At 34.1% G+C, this 22,777-nt stretch overlaps 1 protein-coding gene across 1 annotated transcript in view; it reads left to right on the forward strand.

The window, feature by feature from the left end:
- The window catches only part of LOC142343244 (uncharacterized), a 53,604-nt gene extending 31,182 nt beyond the window's left edge, over positions 1 to 22,422 (forward strand). The window contains exons 13-15 of the mRNA XM_075395020.1: positions 63 to 119; positions 3,738 to 3,950; positions 21,556 to 22,422. Of these exons, the coding sequence (XP_075251135.1) occupies positions 63 to 119; positions 3,738 to 3,950; positions 21,556 to 21,657 (372 nt within the window). The 3' untranslated portion in view covers positions 21,658 to 22,422. The remainder of the gene's footprint in view (positions 1 to 62; positions 120 to 3,737; positions 3,951 to 21,555) is intronic.
- The last annotated feature ends 355 nt before the right edge of the window (positions 22,423 to 22,777 follow it).

The following is a 22,777-nucleotide window of genomic DNA, read 5'->3' on the forward strand; positions in this document are numbered from 1 at the left end:
GGGTTAATTGTTCAAAAGCTTCCATTTTTCAAAATGCGTTCGAAACATTGCTCTTGTTTCAGTTGACGGATGCTACCTTGCAGAACTTTGCAGCCAACTGTCCTTTCATTAGAGAACTGGTAAGACGCTGGCTCAAAATTAGTGTCAAATGGTGGTCAAAGTACTTAACACTGAAGTTTTAATTACTTTCAAACGATGATCGTGGCTATTATTTGGGTCAGATTGAGCTTCTTGAGCTTTCACGTGTTTGCTTAATTAAATCTATATTAATTAATAGCCGCGCTCATCTTCTCAGCCGGCTATTATAGCTGCACTGATTATAACTCGAAGAGGAGTATGGGAAGCGTGTCTTTTTACCCACTAATTTTGGAGTGAATTGACTTCTGAACAAATTTGAAGAGTGGAGTGAAAAGGGAGTGGGTTTTTGTTTATACAGCTGTTTTTGAGAGCAAGAAAGTGACGTGAGAAAAAATTTCTCGAAGCGAGCGGCTTGTTCACCACGTGCGGCTTTTCGAAGCAGTTTTACGTTTTGACTAATTTTTGCCTATTTTTATCAATAGCAATAATGTTACGGTTGTTTTGAAAGTGTTTCAAAGGAGTCGGCTATTTTAATGAGTGTTTTTAATAGCCGCAAAGTGATAGCTGAGGCTCCTATTGGCCTTCTGCTTTTTTACAATTCGAAGAAAAGTATATTGGGGCGCTATCTTTTTTGTTCACATTTTCACCATTTTTGAAGTCAATTTTTTAAGCGATGATTTTGGTTACGCCGAAACAGGACGTGAAGCGAAAAAGCCAGCAGTTTTGCTGCCTGAATTCTTTGAACTGTAGGTCAAGACTTGTCCTGCTATATTTTTTATTAATTGCTCTTGAACGAAGTTCATAGCAATTATTGTAAAAGTGTGTCTTTTTATGCAAAATTTTCGCTTGACAATTTTGAGTTTTCGAGTGGCTTTTACGCCCTTGACTTTTTGAGTTTCGCGTGATCTAAAATTCTCTCTCAATCCCAATTTCAAGCAGCTGAACACAATTGGCGGCAATTTAATACTAAAAGTCAAATGAAAAGTGCGCCGAATCTGGTGCCATTTTTTAAAAATCTTAATAGTGGTATATGTTAACCTCTAATGTGGTTATTTGAAACCCACTATTGAACTTTTTAGTCCCCTTTAGGCTCCCCCCCCCCCCGACTGAAGCAGGCTGCAATTGATTAGAGCTCTCACTAGTGGTTCGAGAGCAATTCTTCCGACGTTTAGTCGGTTATGTTTTCGTCTAGATGTTTGTTACGACCGTATCACGTCACAATCACTTGGAATTTGCGTTTTGTTCACTCGTTCGTGCAATTTCAACTGATTTGCGTGCGCGACGTTATTTCTTAGCGGAGCGAGTTTTTCTGTTCATTCGAGTGAATAATTTTTTGGTCACACGTGACTTACATCACTCAAAAATGACTTCCTCACTCTGAAATTGACGCCTCTTTACAAAGAGATCAGGCCAAGTGAGTGTGTGTGTTTCTAATTGAAGGTTGTTGAGAGCAGATAATAGAAGCAGCTGTACGTTAGACAGATTCTTAATCAGAATCTAACATCTCAACGTTTAATGAAGAACTTTCGTTTTGGTCTGTTTTTTAAACTATCTTTTAAAGCTTAACAGGTCACGGATATTTTCTGCGAATCTGCCAGCTATTGTTGATTTGGATATTTTTTAGTTTTTTGGCCTCTAGGCTATTTTAGTTGTTTTTGCCCCTTGTTTCGATTTATTGCTTTTATTGGAAATTAAATAGAAGCTCAGAGACATTTGATTAATAATTTATTGCCGTTTTGGTGGTATAAATCAGACTCCTGTTGAGAAATTTCACAAAAATTTAAAGAACTTTAAATTGTTGTCATTTCAGTTATTAATTTTTCAGTTATTTAAAATCAGATAATTCTAGTAACCTGCTATTATTTGCTTAGCATCTAACCCTCAAATGTTTTGAAGTGCGTTAGAGAAAGAGTGTCGTTGTAATTTAAATGCTATCGACTGAGAAGCATTCATTATAAACGTGTGTGTTTTTATGCAAATTTCTTGCCTGACCGTTTTGCGCCTTTCTTCTTATATAATATTTGGCTTAAGTGACTTTTTCTTGATTTTTGAGTGATTTCAATTGCTCGCATTCCGAAATAAAGTTTTGTTGAAATAAAAGTGATCGTTAGAGAGTTCATAACAAGGCTCTAATAGCCGAGTGGATAACACCTACGTCGATGTAACGGAATCGGACTCAGGAGGTCGGGGTTCGAATCCTACCTTCGGCTGAAGTTTTTGCACCCATAAAGAAAAATTTATCTAGACTGCAGCCTCTGAATTAATTTGCGCCGCCTGTCATTCGAGAGCAGTTTTTCCGACGTCAGCCGGTTAATATTTTTCAGTTGTTTCATAAGAGTTATTTCAATATTTAATGCCGAGTCAGCAATTCCAGACGGCTATTATTGCGCTCCTAATTTTTTTTATCGTCTAATAACAGATTCTTGTTTCGTCTGACCCTGACATTTCGAATTATTAATTTTGAAAATAATCTCCATTAGGGCTTTTTCCTTCTAGAGAAAATGTGTCTCATAAAAATGACAGTCCGAATCTAACCCAAAAAGTCCAGTGGTCTAATAATAAGCTGGTGGTCGATCTTTCAATCTTATTTCTTTAGTTGTTATAGCTGCGAAGCTGTAAGCTGAGCGTAGCTATATTGTGGTGCTCTTGGTTTTTTTTTGTTTCGTCGTCTGACGCTCTTTTTTCGTTTTACATTTGTTCACACAGCAAAGCTGAAAAAGTCAAATTTTCTGAATGACTTCTTCCTCTCACTAACGGCATTTGCGCGCGTGACGTCATTTCTCACTCGCTTTAGCGAAAGTTTTTAGGTTATTTGCGTGATTAGATTTTGATCATACGTGACTTACCTCACTCAATAAAATGACTTTTGCACTTTAAAACTTAAGTTTAAATTGAATTTGTTTAAGGTCAAAGGAATTCATATGTGCAGTAAAGGTCCCTTAAAAAAGGCTTCTGTGGAATGAATTTTAACAAGATTTATTAATTTATAGCTGAATGCTTTTTAGCCTAGTTTTTTGAGCGGCGTCGATTTTTTTTTTCAATTTAGATCTGTATCTGTTTCTATCTCTATTATATGGCACACAGGTCTATTTTTTCGCAGCTATTCCGGCAATCTGCCGGCTATGTTTTCAATTCATGGTAGGCCACAAGCGTCTATCGCGGCTATTTTCCGGCAATCTGTTTTTCATCGTTATTTGAAGATCGCTTTTGATGATTAATTCTGTTTCTTTTTTATCTAATAGATGTTAGTTTTTAAAACGCTGGATTGTTCGCGATGATGACTCGTTGAGTCGATTCCGCAGTTCTTCCGCCTATACTTTGTCGAATAAAAATTGGTTTCAGTTTACGGCTTGATTACAGCTTGTTCAGCATTTTGCGTGAATTCTTTTTGACTTCTCTAGGCTAGTTATATTATTCGCTTACTCTGCTCTAATCCTTTCTAAACAGCAACGATATCAAGAATAGAAACGTTCTCAACCCATGAAGCCTAATTTTGGATGCCTGCTACTTGGACCATCTCTAACGCTTTTGGCATTGGTACTAGCCCCTGTGTCCCCTGTGATTTGAGCTATCGTCGACTTATTCAAAATATTGCGCAGTTATGTGATAATGGCTGGTAGAAAGAGAAACAAATAAATAAAGGTGATTGTGTTGTTTAGATTCTTTCGCACTGTGACCAGATAACAGACGAGGGAATGCGTGCACTGTGTGAGGGGAATGGGGCTCAGCAGCATTTAGAGAAGCTCAAGTTGGACAACTGTCCTCAAGTGTCCGATTCCTCCCTCGACTTCCTCTGTCTCTGTGTCCATCTGAAAGAGATAGACCTATTTGACTGTCAGCTCATCACAAGACAAGGCATCGCCTCACTGCGAGTAGGTTTTATTTGCTTTTGTTAAAATGTTAAGGTCATGGTCCTGAAAGTACAAAAGTATGCTTTGAGAAAAGGGTTTTTAAGTGCTCTGGAACAAAGTTTGACGCAATTATCGCCGATTTTCTGCTTCAACGTTTAATTTTCTGGACTGAATTCTTGACTTATGCACGATTTCAATTGCCCTCTCATTCGCCATTCTTAACAGCTGAAATCAATATAGCGGTCTCTATGTCTCTCGTTAACTCAATTGAACTCCCTTAGTACCACCCCAACAATTAGGTAAAATAGGATCAAGCCCCCGTCAGTCGTTGAAGAGCACTCCATATGATATAATCTAAAGGGTTATGTTAGCTATAGATGGACTGTTACTGAGGTACAATCTACCAGTGAACAAAATAACCTGCAAAAGCATTGAATAGATGATTAATAGCCGCGAAGCGATAGCGGCTATTATTGGGGACATCGTGGTTTTTTTACGACTCGAAGAGGAGCATTGGTTTTCTTGAGGTTTTTACGACTCGAAGAGGAGTATTGGAGAAGTGAATTTTTTTTAATCACTTTAGTTGGAGTGAATTTTGAAGCAGGAAATGAAACGCGTGAAAAATTTTAGAGTGGTTTGGGTGCTGAAGAAAATTGAAGAAGGGAGCGAAAAGAGAGTGGTTTTTTGTTCACTCCGCTGTTTTCGAGAGAGCGAGAAATTGAGATGTGAAAAAAATTTCTGTAAGCGAGCGAAATTTTGTGTTCACGTGCGGCTTTTTAAAGTTTTTTTGTTATTTTTTTGGTTTAGAAGTCTGATTATGATATTGTGTGATACTGAGGGTTGTTTTAATAGTGGTTCGTACGTTTCTGGTCATTAGTAAGAATTTTATACTATTTTGCTGGTTTTTCAGCTATTTTGCTGAATTTTAAGCGAATTTTAGCAATTTTTTGCCTTTTGTTTTGTTATAATGCTGTGTATGGGCTTTGAATAGACGCATGTTAGTTAGTGAGTCTTTAGATACCAAGTGATTACATTTTCTTAGGTTTTAAACGAATTTTTTGTTTAGAAAAATGACAATAAACTGAAAAATTTTTAATTATTTTTCTTAATTTTTTTGCTGTTTTTCGCTTTTTTCTAAACTTAGAGAATTTTTTCAGCCTATTCGACTTTCCTATTGTTTTAGAAGTCTTACAGTACTATATTCGCTCCAATTAACGTTTTTCGGGTCTATGTGCTCCCGTGAAATAAAAAAAAGCTCAATTTTTTCTATGATTTTTTTCAAGTTATTTTTTAATGCCCTTTGTGTTCTTCAATTTTTTATAGCATTTGGGAATGCCTATAGTTCAGATCAGTTGTTTTGATGCGTTTTCATGATTTTGATTTATTTTTAAGTCATTTTGTCAAGGATAATTGAGTAATTTTTATGAAGATTTCCGCAAATTTTTCCTGGTTTTTTTTGGAATTTTTGCTGAAATCTTCTGATTGTCTGCTTTTTGCTACTTTTTAGTGTTCTAACTTTTGACAGGAGCTTTTCTAGAGGTCTTGTTGGAATATATTTAGTGCACTTTTTAATGACAACTATAACTAACTTTTCTCAATCTCTAACTTTTTTTTCTATTTTTTTCGTTCTTCGTTTACTTTTATAGATAGACAATGATTTGGATTGGTGGACGCTTCACCAGATGTACTAAAAAATTTTTTTTTGAAATAATGATTTTAATTCAGCATAATGGTACTTGATTCATAATTTTTGGCCAATTTTTTTCTTTTTTTACAGAGAATATTTTTGGTTTTGTTTTTCATTTCCTTTCTTTTACCTTCGTTTATTCTACTTGAAAATTTGTGTTGGGTTTTTGTCTCAATTTGCTTTGATTCAATGAAATAAAACTAAACCTATTGCATGGGTTTTCGCCAATAGTTGTATTTTTGATGGCCGCCCTCATCTTCTCAGCCGGCTATTATAGCGGTCCAATTTTTTTTCACTTCGTCGAACTTTTTTTCGCTTTACCCATTTTGCCGCTTTTTCGACATTTTGCGTGAAATCTTTTTGACTTCTCTAGGCTAGTTTCACTCTACTGTCATTCTGCTCAAAGTCCTTTTAAACAGCAGCTGCTCAGCAAAGCAATTCAAAATGAAGAGAGTCAGTATTAAAAAAATCAAAGTCAGAAATAGAAACGGGATAAACCCATAAAGCCCATTTTTAGATGCCCGGTACTTGAACTTTGTTCTCATAATTTTTAGTTACTATCTATAATGCTTATTGGTATTTGATACTGGACCCTGTAGCCTCACACTGAGAGACAGGAGTATGTTCAATCACGAAATGACAAAATAAATCGCACTTAAAAATGTTTTTATACAAAAATCAGTTTTTGTTGATATTTTCTTCTCTTTCAATCCCAATAGAGTTATGAGAATCCATGGCGGCTATTTTCCGGCAGTCTGCCGGGTATGTTTAAACTTGCAACTCAATGTAAAATTTTTATCGCGTGCTTTATCGTCTTTTCTGTTCAGTTATTTTTCATTGTTCTTTTTCATTTTTTTTAAAGTGACAAGTGTTATTCAGTAGGATGAGCATTATGTTAGTTATTGTGGTCAATCAGTAGAATAAGTTTTATGTTTGTTAGGGGCGTTAGTTTTTTCCTTCGAGTCGTTTCCGGAATTCTTCCGGCTATGTTTTTTTTTACCGGAAGTACTATTCGTTCAGACGCTGTTTTGACCTAAAAGTGAAAATGAGTAAAATTGCCGTATGAACTAATTTTTTCTGAGCGAGAGAAGTTTTTTTATCATGCGCTGCGTTTAGTGAATGACTTTTTGACTTTGAAAAGTAGTTTTTGGCGGAATGGCACATAGATAACCGTTTTTAGCCGTTTTTTTCGTCGAAGTGGCCCAATTTTTTTGCTTGTAATTTGGTTTTTTGTAGAAATGATTTTTCTTCGATGCTATTTTGAAATGTAAACCTGGGAATTTAAAATCACCGTGCTTTGCAGAGCCTGAAAACGCGTTTCAAGTTCAAAATAGGCACCTATTTCTTTATTTTTTAATTTATTTTTGGCATTTTTCCTATTAATTTCTTCATTTTTGGATCTTTAGCCGTCTTTTTGTCAAAAATCGGTTAATATGGCAACTTCATGTTGAGAATTCATATGCTCAAAGCCTCTTTCTACCTCGATGTATTTTTGTTTTAATAAAATTTTACATATGCTAATCCGATTTTTGTAGCTGTTTTCTGTTTTTTGTCTGTATTTTTGTTGTAATAACAAGAATTAGTCTTTTTCTGCAACATGAGGGGATTCAATTTTGTTTCAGTAAAAACTTCAATCATTTTTAGCGTTAAATTTATGAAAAAAACAGTTTTTTATGAAATGCAGTCCTAAATATTTTTACAATAATTTTTCTGCAAAATGTTCCAATGTTTCGTATGTTTGCTTTCTGCTTTTTCTTTTTTAGTTCAATTCAGGGGGATGGATCTTTGTCTCGGATGGGTCACTGTCTTCTATGTCTCGAATGCTGAAAAATGAAATGTTCCGTTTTTCTTGTTTTTTTTAACTTTTATTTTTTTACGTTCAAAAATCAAGAATTAGTATTTGTTACTGTGTTCCCTACATTGTGTCTAAGTTCTTCACATTCTAGTTTGTTTCATTCCAGCTCTGTCTTGGCACCTGCATTTATATTGGTTATATTGATTTCTTCAGTTATTAAATAATTGAGTGATGTCAGCTTTTTCTTAGATTTTCGTAATTTCCTTGGTTTGCAATTTTTTCATTGAACATAAGGCAGCGCTGATAATTTGCTAGCAAGCATTTTCCGAAATTCCCACATCATTTTTTGTTGTCTTTTTTGTTCTGGCATTGGTTTTGTTCTTAAACGTTTTGTTGCCTTTGAATGTTATTTTGTCGCTTTTCTATGATTATTTTAATTCTTAAATTAGTTTGAAATCATGTTGTCTAGCATATATATGATAAGGAAGACTATATGTAGTTTTAGTGTTAATTGCATGGATCAGAAATCTTACTGTTGTAGTTTTCTGATTCTTAAGTTTATTATGATTCTTAAGCATTATTTTTTGAAAAATTTAACTTAATTTCTTTACTTAAAATATTATTATCTGCCGTTTGCTTTTTGAGATTATGATCATTAATTATTTGAGGGCAATTGATAGCCCTGTCAGCTTTTTCAGCCTATCAGTGTTTTGACCATCCTAATTATGTTGCACTTTTTCTAACGTTACCAAACGTTTTCAATATATTTTTGCTGCATTTTGTTTCTTTTAGTGACAGTGGTTTAAATTTCTCCAAATTTTAGATCAGACCGGGGGATGAGTTTATGGTTTGATACAAAAGGTACTGACTTCAGCTGCAATTTCGGTTTTTTAAGTTTTTAGCCTTCGGGTTGCTTCCGGAATTCTTCCGGCTATGTTTTTTAATTCGTCGTCTCCATCGATGATTCTTACGACCTGACTTCTTGGAACTGACTTCAGTGACTTCTATTGCGTTGCAGTTAAAATTTGTGTGCGTGACGTCATTTCTGCTTTTAGGTCAATTGCTTGACTTACCTCACTCAAAAAATGACTTCTGAACTCACTTATGGTATGAACATTTTATTTAAAGATCAATAGAGTGCATCTAAGTAGTGCCAAACTTATGTGCACTAATATTTGAGTTTTTGATTTCGAATATCAATTTTGAAAAAGCTCTCTGAACACTTTTTCCTTATAGACCGGTTGTGTCATAAAATTGACAGTCCGAATCTAACCCTAGTGGTCTATTAAAGGAGTTGTAGTCGATCTGTCTATCTTATTTCTTTGGTTGTTTCATTTCATGGAAGGCCACCAGCGTCTATCGCGGCTATTTTCCGGCAATCTGCCGGCTATGTTTTGACATGTTTTTTGAGTTGCTATTAACAAAAGATCAGATAAAACTTATAATTATTTTCGCTTATTTTTTTTTCGCTTATTTTTTGCATAATCTCTTTTATTCGAGTCAAATCTTTAACTGATTGATTTGTTTATATTGCAGCCAAGATGAACGCAGCTATATTGCGGTTCTTAGATTAGGGTAGAATGATAGAATATTGCTCACCTTATGTGATTAATAGCCGCCGTCAGCTCAACGGCCATTATTTAGGCGCTCTCCTTTTTACAATTAAAAGAATTTGATGGGGCGCTGTCTTTTGTAAGATCTGTTCACACATTTTCATGATTTTTGAAGTCAAATTGGAGTAGTGATTTTGGTGACACCGAAAAAGAAAACGGAGCGAGCGAGCGAGTGGTTTTGAGGCGTGAAAGTTTCTCACTCTAATTTTAAAGCAGAGAGAAAACGGTGTTTGAAAAAAAAAATTTGCTGTCCCGCTATGGTTTTTGTTGATACTTTGAGAATATGGTTTTAGCTGTTCTTTACAATTTTTTGATCTTATATTTTTCGAAATGGTTTTTCCAATCTATTCATGGTCCATTCTAGGTTTATTCTATTTTGGTTTAGTCAAACGAAGTTTGTAGCAATTATATTAGTCCTGTCGGTCTTTTTTATGCAATTTTTTGCTTGACAGATTTTTCGTCTGACGCTTTTGACTTTTCGTCCTCAAAAACGGGATAAAAAGGCAGCGCCCAGTGGGCATTAAGTGCTCTTAGAGCCTTTCAGCTTTGTTTCACAGCTCAAACTGTTTTGCAGACTTGTACTTATACTTATGGTGTGAAGGTCGGTTCTTAGAGGTTGATAAACCCCACCCCCCCCCTATTGCCTCCACCCCCACCGCGCTGTTACCCCCCCCCCGTGGCTAGCTACTGACGAAGCCAACCGCTCGCCGGTCGTTTGAGAGCAATTCGCCCGACGTTAGTCGGTTGTTTTTGAATTGTGGCTCAGGACTTGTCCTGCTATGTTTTTTATTCCATCTAGATTTTGGTTACGATCGTATTATGTCACAATCACTTATCTACTTTTTTCATTCGTTCATGCAGTTTCAACTGAATTGACGTTATTTCTCACTGTTAGTGGAGCGAGTTTTTTTCTGTTCATTCGCGTGAATAATTGTTTGGCCAGACGTTACTTACATCACTCTCAAAAATGACTTCCTCACTCTGAAATTGACGTCTTTTCTAACAAAGAAATATAGCCAGCTGAGTGTTTCTTGCTAATTGAAGGTTTGGTGGTATAAATCAGACTCCTGCTGAGAATTTTGACAAAAAAATATGAGAACTTCAAATTTTTGTTGTCTTTTTTCAGTTTTTTTTTTAAAATTTTCAGGTGTTTTTTTGAGACTGCAGATCTAAAGCTATTGCGGCTGTTTTCTGGCAGTCTGCCAGCTATGTTGTTTTTGTTTGAGTTTTTTTTCAATTTTTGTGTCAATGAATTTTTTTATCTGGAAGGTGGTTTACTAGATAGTTTCCATAGACCTAGAATTGGTTTTACACATTTAAAGGCCCCAATTTTTGACTTATTTTCAAAAAGTACAATTTTATCAATTTTCAAAATTGTTCATTTTCTGTACGAAAAGTACATTTTTTATGCTAAAGTTTTATGTTTTTTTCGTTGTTTATACCAACTTTAACAACAAAGTCAAAGCTTTTTTGCTAATTTCTTCGAATACTAAGTTTTTTGATTTTTTTTCGGTTTTTTGAGTTATTACAATTTTTTTCATTCTTGGCTTCTCTAGTAACTTTTTCCATGACTTGTTCTTGATCTTTGATTGATTTCAATTGCTCTCACTCCGAAATAGAACTTGTTGTTTAAATGAGACAGATTGTTAGAGATATAGCCACGTGGGTGTTTCTTGCTAATTGAAGGTCGTTTGAGAGCAGCTAATAGAAGCAGCATTGGGCGGAATCCTTATCCTAATCAGAATCTAACATATCAGCATTTAATAGAGAAATCTCGTTTTGGTCTTTCTTTTACTATCTTTTTAATCCAAAAAGGCATTGAGGCTATACTCTTTTGAAATCTTCCAGCTATGCTGGTGTTTTAGGAATTTTTTCATTGAGTGGATTTCTCGGCTATTTTAGTGCTTTTCACCCGTTTTTTGATTTATTGCTTTTATTGGAAAATAAATGGACGCTCAAGAGACAATTTGATTACCAGTTGATTGCAGTTTTGGCGGTATAAATCAGATTAATGCTGAGAATTTTGACAAAAAAATATGAGAAATTTAAACTTTTTGGTCATTTCTTCAGTTTTTAAATTTTCAGGTGTTTTTTTTGAGACTGCAGATCTACAAAGCTATTGCGGCTGTTTTCTGGCAGTCTGCCAGCTATGTTGTTTTTGTTTGAGTTGTTTTCGATTTTGGTGTCAATGAATTTTTTTAAATCTGAAGATGGTTTACTAGATAGTTTCTATAGACCTAGAATTGGTTTTACACATTTAAAGGCCCCAATTTTTGGCTTATTTTCAAAAATTACTATTTTATCAATTTTCAAAATCGGTCATTTTCTGTAAGAAAAGTAAAGTTTTTATGCTAAAGTTTTATGTTTTTTCGTTGTTTATGCCAACTTAAACAACAAAGTCAAACGTTTTTTGCTAATTTTTTCGTATACTAAGTTTTTTGATTTTTTTTGTGATTTTTGAGTTATTACAATTTTTTTCATTCTTGGCTTCTCTAGTAACTTTTTCCTTGACTTGTTCTTGATCTTTGATTGATTTCTTTTGCTCTCACTCCGAAATAAAACTTGTTGTTTAAATGAGACAGATTGTTAGAGATATAGCCAGGTAAGTGTTTCTTGCGAATTGAAGGTCGTTTGAGAGCAGCTAATAGAAGCAGCGTTAGGCGGAATCCTTATCCTAATCAAAATCTAACATATCAGCATTTAATAGAGAAATCTCGTTATGGTCTTTCTTTAACTATCTTTTTCATCTAAAAAGGCATTGAGGCTTTACTCTTGAGATCTTCCAACTATGTTGGTGTTTTAGGAACTTTTTCAGTGAGTGGATTTCTCGGCTATTTTAGTGTTTTTTGCCCCTTGTTTCGATTTAATGCTTTTATTGGAAAATAAATAGACGCTCAAGAGACATTTTGATTACCAGTTGAGTGCAGTTTTGGTGGTATAAATCAGACTCCTGTTGAGAATTCTGACAAAAAAATATGAGAACTTCAAATTTTTTTGTCTTTTTTCAGTTTTTTTAAAAATTTTCGGGTGTTTTTTTGAGACTGCAGATCTACAAAGCTATTGCGGCTGTTTTCTGGCAGTCTGCCAGCTATGTTGTTTTTGTTTGAGTTTTTTTTCAATTTTTGTGTCAATGAATTTTTTTTATCTGGAAGATGGTTTACTAGATAGTTTCTATAGACCTAGAATTGGTTTTACACATTTAAAGGCCCCAATTTTTGACTTATTTTCAAATAGTACAATTTTATCAATTTTCAAAATTGTTCATTTTCTGTACGAAAAGTACATTTTTTATGCTAAAGTTTTATGTTTTTTTCGTTGTTTATACCAACTTTAACAACAAAGTCAAAGCTTTTTTGCTAATTTCATCGAATACTAAGGTTTTTGATTTTTTTTTGTGATATTTGAGTTATTACAATTTTTTTTCATTCTTGGCTTCTCTAGTAACTTTTTCCTTGACTTGTTCTTGATCTTTGATTGATTTCATTTGCTCTCACTCCGAAATAAAATTAGTTGTTTAAATGAGACAGATTGTTAGAAATAGAGCCAGGTAAGTGTTTCTTGCTAATTGAAGGTCATTTGAGAGCAGCTAATAGAAGCAGCATTAGGCGGAATCCTTATCCTAATCAGAATCTAACATAGCATTTAATAGAGAAATCTCGTTTTGGTCTTTCTTTTACTATCTTTTTAATCCAAAAAGGCATTGAGGCTATACTCTTGAAATCTCCCAGCTATGCTGGTGTTTTAGGAATTTTTTCAGTGAGTGGATTTCTCGGCCATTTTAGTGCTTTTCGCCCATTGTTTTGATTTATTGCTTTTATTAGAAAATAAATGGACGCTAGAGAGACAATTTGATTACCAGTTGACTGCAGTTTTGGTGGTAGAAATCAGACTCATGCTGAGAATTTTGACAAAAAAATGTGAGAAATTCAAACTTTTTGGTCATTTTTTCAGTTTTTTTCAAATTTTCAGGTGTTTTTTTGAGACTGCAGATCTACAAAGCTATTGCGGCTGTTTTCTGGCAGTCTGCCAGCTATACTGTTTTTTTTTAGTTGTTTTCGATTTTTGTGTTAATGAAATTTTATCTGAAGATGGTTTACTAGATAGTTTTTATAGACCTAGAATTGGTTTTACACATTTAAAGGCCCCAATTTTTGGCTTATTTCCAAAAATTACTATTTTATCAATTTTCAAAATTGGTCATTTTCTGTAAGAAAAGTACAGTTTTTATGCTAAAGTTTTATATTTTTTTCGTTGTTTATGCCAACTTAAACAACAAAGTCAAAGCTTTTTTGCTAATTTTTTCGAATACTAAGTTCTTTGATTTTTTTGTTATTTTTGAGTTATTACAATTTTTTTCATTCTTGGCTTTTTCCTTGACTTGTTCTTGGTCTTTGATTGATTTCATTTGCTCTCACGCCGAAATAAAATTAGTTGTTTAAATGAGACAGATTGTTAGAGATAGAGCCAGGTGAGTGTTTCTTGCTAATTGAAGGTTGTTTGAGAGCAGCTTATAGAAGCAGCGTTAGGCGGAATCCTTGTCCTAATCAGAATCTAACATATCAGCATTTAATAGAGAAATGTCGTTTTGGTCTTTCTCTAACTATCTTTTTTATCTAAAAAGGCATTGAGGCTATACTCATGAAATCTTCCAGCTATGTTGGTGTTTTAGGAACTTTTTCAGTGAGTGGTCTCTCGGCTATTTTAGTGTTTTTCGTCCTTGTTTCGATTTATTGCTTTTATTGGAAAATAATTAGACGCTCAAGAGACAATTTGATTACCAGTTGATTGCAGTTTTGGTGGTATGAATCAGACTCATGCTGAGAATTTTGACAAAAAAATATTAGAAATTCAAACTTTTTGGTCATTTTTTCAGTTTTTTTTAAATTTTCAGGTGTTTTTTTTTGAGACTGCAGATCTAAAAAGCTATTGCGGCTGTTTTCTGGCAGTCTGCCAGCTATGCTGTTTTTGTTTGAGTTGTTTTCAATTTTTGTGTCAATGAATTTTTTTTTATCTGGAAGATGGTTTACTAGATAGTTTCTATAGACCTAGAATTGGTTTTACACATTTAAAGGCCCCAGTTTTTGGCTTATTTTCAAAAATTACAATTTTATTAATTTTCAAAATTGTTCATTTTCTGTTCGAAAAGTACATTTTTTATGCTAAAGTTTTATGTTTATTTCGTTGTTTATGCCAACTTTAACAACAAAGTCAAAGCTTTTCTGCTAATTTTTTCGAATACTAAGGTTTTTGATTTTTTTTTGTGATTTTTGAGTTATTACATTTTTTTCATTCTTGGCTTCTCTAGTAACTTTTTCCATGACTTGTTCTTGATCTTGGATTGATTTCAATTGCTCTCACTCCGAAATAAAACTTGTTGTTTGATTGAGACAGATTGTTAGAGATATAGCCAGGTGAGTGTTTCTTGCTAATTGAAGGTTGTTTGAGAGCAGCTAATAGAAGCAGCATTAGGCGGAATCCTTATCCTAATCAGAATCTAACATATCAGCATTTAATAGAGAAATCTCGTTTTGGTCTTTCTTTAACTATCTTTTTAATCTAAAAAGGCATTGAGGCTATACTCTTGAAATCTTCCAGCTATGCTGGTGTTTTAGGAACTTTTTCAGTGAGTGGATTTCTCAGCTATTTTAGTGCTTTTCCCCCATTGTTTTGATTTATTGCTTTTAGTGGAAAATAAATGGACTCTCAAGAGACAATTTGATTACCAGTTGATTGCAGTTTTGGTGGTATAAATCAGACTCATGCTGAGAATTTTGACAAAAAAATATGAGAAATTCAAACTTTTTGGTCATTTTTTTAGTTTTTTTTAATTTTCAGGTGTTTTTTTGAGACTGCAGATCTACAAATCTATTGCGGCTGTTTTCTGGCAGTCTGCCAGCTATATTGTTTTTGTTTGAGTTGTTTTCGATTTTTGTGTCAATGAAATTTTTTTATCTGAAGATGGTTTACTAGATAGTTTCTATAGACCTAGAATTGGTTTTACACATTTAAAGGCCCGAATTTTTGGCTTATTTTCAAAAATTACAGTTTTATCAATTTTCAAAATTGGTCATTTTCTGCTAAAGTTTTATATTTATTTCGTTGTTTATGCCAACTTAAACAACAAAGTGAAAGCTTTTTTGCTAATTTTTTCGAATACTAAGTTTTTTGATTTTTTTGTGATATTTGAGTTATTACAATTTTTTTTCATTCTTGGCTTCTCTAGTAACTTTTTCCTTGACTTGTTCTTGATCTTTGATTGATTTCATTTGCTCTCACTCCGAAATAAAATTAGTTGTTTAAATGAGACAGATTGTTAGAAATAGAGCCAGGTGATTGTTTCTTGCTAATTGAAGGTTGTTTGAGAGCAGCTAATAGAAGCAGCGTTAGGCGGAATCCTTATCCTAATCAGAATCTAACATATCAGCATTTAATAGAGAAATATCGTTTTGGTCTTTCTTTATTTATCTTTTTTTATCCAAAAAGGCATTGAGGCTATACTCTTGAAATCCTCCAGTTATGTTGGTGTTTTAGGAACTTTTTCAGTGAGTGGTCTCTCGGCTCTTTTAGTGTTTTTTGTCCTTGTTTCGATTTATTGCTTTTATTGGAAAATAATTAGACGCTCAAGAGACAATTTGATTACCAGTTGATTGCAGTTTTGGTGGTATAAATCAGACTCCTGTTGAGAATTTTGACAAAAAAATGAGATCTTCAACTTTTTTTGTCTTTTTTCAGTTTTTTTAAATTTTCAGGTGTTTTTTTTTGAGAATGCAGATCTACAAAGCTATTGCGGCTGTTTTCTGGCAGTCTGCCAGTTATGTTGTTTTTGTTTGAGTTCTTTTCGATTTTTGTGTCAATGAAATTTTTTTATCTGAAGATGGTTTACTAGATAGTTTCTATACACCTAGAATTGGTCTTACACATTTGAAGGCCTCAAATTTTGGCTTATTTTTTATCAATTTTCAAAATTGTTCATTTTCTGTAAGAAAAGTACAGTTTTTATGCTAAAGTTTTATGTTTATTTCGTTGTTTATGCCAACTTTAACAACAAAGTCAAAGCTTTTCTGCTAATTTTTTCGAATACTAAGGTTTTTGATTTTTTTTGTGATTTTTGAGTTATTACATTTTTTTCATTCTTGGCTTCTCTAGTAACTTCCATGACTTGTTCTTGATCTTGGATTGATTTCAATTGCTCTCACTCCGAAATAAAGTTTGTTGTTTAAATGAGACAGATTGTTAGAGATGGTATTTCGAGGCTCTAATAGCCGAGTGGATTATACCTCCGTCAAGGTGATGGAATTGGACTCAGGAGGTGGGTGTTCGAATGCAACCTTCGGCTGAAATTTTGGCACCCATAAAGAAAAGTTTATCTAGACTGCAGCCCCTGAATTAAATTGCGCCGCCTGTCGTTTGAGTGAAATTTTTCCGACGTTAGTCGGTTTATATATTTTTTATTGCAAAGTTATTTCAATATTTATAATTTTTGTACAATTTGGTTTTTACTAGATTTTCCATCGTTATTTGACGTAAGACCGCTTTTGATGATTAGTTCTGTTTCTTTCTGTCTAATAGATGATAGTTTTTTAAACGCTAGATGTTCTTGATGACTCTGATTCGGTTCCGCATTTCGTCCGTCTGTACTTCGTTTGGTTTTTTGTTCACATGCTGCAATTTCACTCTGATTTTTTCTGTTCAGTTTGTTGGATAACATTTTTTCTAAATGGTTTTTCCAATCCTTTCATTGTTCATTCTAGGCCTAGTTTTTTGAAACAAATACTATCTCTCGCTAGTGGTTTTTGTTCACATGCGTTATTTTGATCTTAATTTTCAATTTTTACTTTTTTATCTGATTTTTTTTGGAAATGGTTTTTCCCACTTCACTCATAGTTCGTTGTAGGTCTAGTTTTTGTTCAGTCATTGAAAGTTCTGTTAATTTCATGACAGGACTTGTCCTGCTATGTTTTTTAATTCGCTTTAACTTTTGACGATTTTCACGCTTGAGTTCTGACTTACCTCACTCACTGTTTCTACTGAGTGGGTTTTAAATTCTTTCACCCATCGAATTACGCAATATAGTGATTATGGTAAAAGTCAAAGGAGCAAAATCAGAAGATCAAAAAAACAGGGTAAACATGTAAAGCCCAGTGATTAAGTCATAGTGCTTTAGATTATCAAGGTTCATTAAAGCGATAGCTAGCTGGCATTAGTATTATGCTGAATAGCGTTGTGTTTAAAAGCTGAATTAAGTGCAGTTTTGAATTCGAACCGAATAGGCAGAATTTGCAAACCAAATGAAAATTTTTTGTCAAAATCTGTACTGTATCAAGACGGGAAGCATAGTCCATGATTAGGTTCAATTTCAGGTTGACAACGTGCCATATACATACAATACTGAATCCTGGTCAGGATATTGCCAGAAATACGAGTGGAACAATTCTAGTTTAAGTGGATTAGGAGACTTAAACTCAAAAAATTGCCCATAAGATTTCGAATTTTATACGTTAATGACCAATCAGTTTCTGAAGCTATCCCACAAATTAAATTTGAGTGCTGAATCGTATAGTGAGTTAAGAAAGAAGGAAGGAATCAATTTCTCCAAGTACTGATTATAAACAGATTTTAACAAATATCAATGTATAAAGAGAATCGGAGGAGTCAGACAAAGGGACAAATCGAGCTCAACACTCTGCGCTTCAAAACGTAAAATATGAGAATATTGTAAAGTTAAAGAATTTCCTATGACAAGGAAATACTTTAAGAAGTATATTTCTCATTTCCAGGTTCATTAAGGAAACTTGTGCCAGAAAATTGGTCCACGAAAGTTTCTTCTTCGTCTAAAGAAGCCGAGCTTTTTCTGACCGTGCTGTATCATGCACGTGAATGGTATTATAGATTAACCCTTACAGAACAAAGATGAGTTTTACAAGCTCTCTATTGTTGAGTATAGAAGAGTCTCTAAATTTGTGATTTAAAATATGTCATTGACAGTACAGTTTTCAAAAGTACTAATGAGATGCTGTTTTGCTAGCAGATTATTAATTTTTGCGGTGCGATATTCCTTTATCATTTTTTCTACAGAGTTTCCTTCAAAATATAAGAACAATTTCTTGTAGATCTTTTGTTCTCAAACAAATATATAACATATATATATATATATATATATATATATATATATTATAATAAACAAATTAAATCATTTAAATAATTTTCAGAATGCAATTGGTATATTGATCTCGGGACGAATTGGGCATTTCGTAGATACTTAGTTCAAATACTGACAATATATTGGTGCTTCTGAAATTTGTCATCACAATGATCACGGCGGTTGAAAAATTGAATGAACTTCAGTTTTTTTCTACAGAAAATAAGTTTTTTCCAACTTTGAATATTTTGTGCAACCATATATCAAAATACCGTATTGTATTTTTGGAATTACATTGCTTTTATTGTAGCGAATTGGCAACTGCATTGGAACGTAGTGTCTTAAGTTGCACATAATTCACACAGTTTACCGAGTCTCTTCCTAACATAATATGAAACTTGAACGTCGGTTTATAGTTTAAATTCAAACCAGGGTACTTACACGTTTGTTTAATAGCCACGGAACAATTGTTCATACTGCGCTGATGTCTATAAGCAATAGCACTTAGATTTAATTGAACTGTTTTTATCTAATTAAGGGGATATTTAATTTGGTAAAAGCCAGCCAACTGCCGATTTTTTTGAAATCGGTTTTAAGACCCTCAGGTTTACATCCAACCGATGATATTTTTGTCTCATCTGCGAGCAGAATATTTTGTGAATTTGCAGCATGTGGTTATATCATTAACATGAATAATAGCTAATAGAGGTCAAAAAATTGATCCTTGTGGTACACCAGTTTAAATTTCTCCAGTTTGATATTCATCAATTGACTTGAGCTCTTTGATACCTAGTCGTTAAATGCGAACCAAACCACTTGTGACAGTTGCCGCCGACAGCAAAGCATTCTAACTCATGCTCCAAATTTTGATGATCTATCGTGTCAAACGCCTCCTTAGGAACAACAAAATTCACTATAAACTTGTTTGTGCAAGTTAAAATCCTTTCAATAATTTCGACCATGATCAACCGTAATGTGTTTCGGCGTAATCCACATTTTTTATTCCTAAACAGGTTATGCTCGAAAAATTTGTTCAATGAATTTTGCATCGTTCTTCTGGAAATGTGACCTCAAGTTTTAATCAGTGATTTTGGTCTGTAATTGTTTTCATTGCTCTTATCACCATCCTTATGCAAAGGAATAGCTTCGGCTTAAGTATGGAACAGTAACCTCTGAGCTGATTTCCACCAGAGTGTTGTCGATATCGTCAAGCCCGGAAAAAGACTTATTGTCTGTTTCATGTATAGTTTTTTGTTTTTCATTATCTTATGTTGGATAGAACATCGACTTGTCTTGCGAAGGTATAGTCTGGAGAGGATTATAAGGCAACTTATGTAAAATATTTATCCCAATACCAGCAACAAATAAGAACGCTTTTGCAATCTCACTTTCATTAGGACTTTCAAAACCCCAGTTCCTTAAAATGTGAATGTTTTTATTTTCCCTGATTTTACAACTTAGATCATTTAAAAGTTTATAGACCTGTCTCGAGTCTCCCATGCGTGATTCAGAAACATTTGAGTAATACCTTTTCTTATTCGTTTTCACTAGGTTCTCAATTTTGTTGCGCAAGAGTTTAAATTTTTCGAGATGATTTTTTCCTTGTTTTCTTCCATTTGCAGTGAGCGAGATTTTGTGGTTCTTAAATTGTTAATTTCAATCGAGATCCATGTGGGATTTGGACTGGAACATCCTAAAAGGGACAAACTCATCAGTGTTTTCCTAGAACAAACAGTTCAATCTATTGAAAGCTTCATCAGCATCAGCTGCTTCAACAATATAACTTATGAAAGATCTAAGATTTTCATGTAATGAGACCGTATCTTGTGCAATTGTTGCAGGGCTTTATTAGGAAAGATGTATCACGGTATGTGTTTACATTTGAATCTTTTTGCGGGGTTTTCATTTCAATTTTCAGGGGGATAATAATCAGAATAACTTTGATGTTCAAGAACAAATTTTGGGCGAAACACAATTCGGCTGTAAGTTATGATCAATGCAAGACATGGAAGACATTGTTACTTGAGTAGGCGATGTCCAAACTTTTTCAAAACCAACCGAATGGATCACTTTTTTAAATCCTTAGTCAGCTGGTTATCTTTTAGAATATAAATGCTAAGATCTCCGCAGACAAAAGGTGTTTCAAATGATTACTTTTTTTTCAAGGATTGTATATAACTTCTCTACAAAAATTTATAAATAGTTAGTGAAACAGTTAGGATTTTGAACCTTTTCCTGCGTTAGAAATTTCAGCAAACCGAGCTTCCTCAAAATCTGTTTTAGTTTCTTTGATTTTGCTCAAGTCGTTTCTCACTTGAATCATCACACCTCCGCCTCTTGAAGGTCTATATTATGTTAGATACTGAGAGTAACCGTGTTGTAAGAAACACTTTGGGTCAACATTTAAGTAATCTTTGGGTCATCTTTTAAGTCACCTCACCTGTGATCAAACTCAACACAATTGATCTAAAAAGGTTGTTGCTAATTTGAAGCAAATCGAACCCAATTTTGACAGATTACTGTAACAAGCACTCTAAGTCAGCTTCACTTGAATTCAAAGGCCTGAATTGTGTCAAAAACTTTTTAAAAGTCTGCAATAGGAAGCAAAAATGAACTTTGATTCAGAACAATTAAAAATAGATTTTAATTAGCAGAAATCACGACAAAACTGTATTTCAGATCAGTCTGAGAGAAAGTGAAAACTCGATAGTTTATTAGGATTGTTTTATGAGTTTTTGAGGATATTTTTTTTTGATGTTACGGACAAAATGAGCTAAAAATAGCTGGTTATAATCCAATAAATAAGCTAAAATATCCCCAAGAAATATGACAGATCTGTAATTCAGAATAATCTGATGGATGGCGGAAGCCCAATTAGCCCGGAGTTTTTGTGTGGTCAATTTACTCAGAATGAGTGAAATCAGCTAGAATGATTTCAAAATCACAGAATGATTTTCCAACCAAAATCACTTTATTTTTCATAAAAACATTTAACCTCGTTAACTCTTCGAAATAGACCATCCAGAAGGTCATCCAATTAATATGCTCAACGCTCGGTGGGCTTTTTAATGATGTTTCTGTGTCAAATATATCGATCAGGCAAAATTGACTGAACAGAAGAAAAACTCAGTTGAGCATACAGTTCCTCCTAAACTGAAGTTGGTCGGAAAAATTTACTAACAATTTGTTAATCGGAATTCATGGAACTCTCAACTTGAACTAAAACGCACGTTATGGAGATTGTGCTCAACAATTGTTCTTGAATAATCTGTGGTTTAATGAAAAGCTATATAAAAATAGGCGAAAACGAAATTTTCATTCACGAAAAGTAATCATTAACTATTCGCTATATTGTAAAGTGTTGATTTGGTAACTGAGTGGTCTGGTTTCAGGCTCGTCTGCCACATATCAACGTGCACGCCTACTTTGCGCCATCGACACCTCCTCTGCCCATTGTGAGAGGGAGACGAAAGTGCTGTTGCTGCATCCTATAGTGTCCCCCCTCCCCATGAACACCCTCCCGCCTCTCTGCACACCTACCGCGCACTCGACCTTCAGTCTCTTTATCTCCACCCGACTCCTCTTTTCTTTCTATTCCAACCTCTTCCAATTGAGTTGTTGCTCCCATTCCATGGTCTAACCAATTCCTCGGGTGTTCAATCACCTTTTTTTTAGCCGGGCAGACTGTTGATTTGCGCATGGATTGTGTTGACTAGCTAAATTAAATGAATTCTCTAGATCTGGAAGGAGCCCGGACAGTTATAGCCGCAAGATTTGCACGGTCGATATTCATTTTTGCATACGAATAGCAGCATCGCAAATAAATGAATGTCAATATCTCCATTGCACTTCAGAAGGGATCCAATGGATAGTATGTAATCTGGGGATGGAACTGGAAATAGCGGTTGATGGCGACAGGTTTCCATAATTCCCGACTAGTACTTCACCTGCACAATATGCTACAGTTTTTTACTCTGAAGTGTGGGAACCAGAATAGCTTTTAGATTATTTCGATTGTGGTCCATTTTGAACAGTTGTGACGCAAAAGAGGAGGAGTTAGATTACCACGTGATCCTTTCAGTCTATCTTGATCTATTCTTCAAATGATGTGTGGTATATTTTCGATTAATCGGGAATTAATAAATCATTAAGTGTTTCATTTGTCAGATATGCTAAGCATGTAAAATTTAATTATACATCGCCTGTAGTTTAGAGATCCTTGCAATTACTGGACCTGTTTCCTCCCTTCTAGTTTTTATATCAAGCCTAAAAGTATATTTCCACCTAGTAATTCTGTCCTGAAGGGCTAGCGAAATTGTTAAAGCGGAGAGGAAGCAGTCTTTGTTCAATCCTAAGGTCTTTCTTCGAAAGTTAAGTGCAATTAAAGTTAGTTATTGATGCATCGCTTTCGTCTGTGTCTCAAAAACAGAAATAAATTTGTCAACAGCACTGCAAGATGCTTTTAAGCAAGAGACTAATGAGAGTCATATAAGTGTAATTTTTTCATGGGATCACTATAAAAGTCAATTTTGATCATGTTTTTTGACGGATGGGGAATCAAGGCTCGTTTTCAAAAGACTTTTGTTGCTAAGCTAATACAGCTTTTGGTGATCT

Source organism: Convolutriloba macropyga, chromosome 7 (genome assembly GCF_964194025.1).
Source record: "Convolutriloba macropyga chromosome 7, txConMacr16.3, whole genome shotgun sequence".
In the NCBI taxonomy this organism is placed as follows: Eukaryota; Metazoa; Xenacoelomorpha; order Acoela; family Convolutidae; genus Convolutriloba; species Convolutriloba macropyga.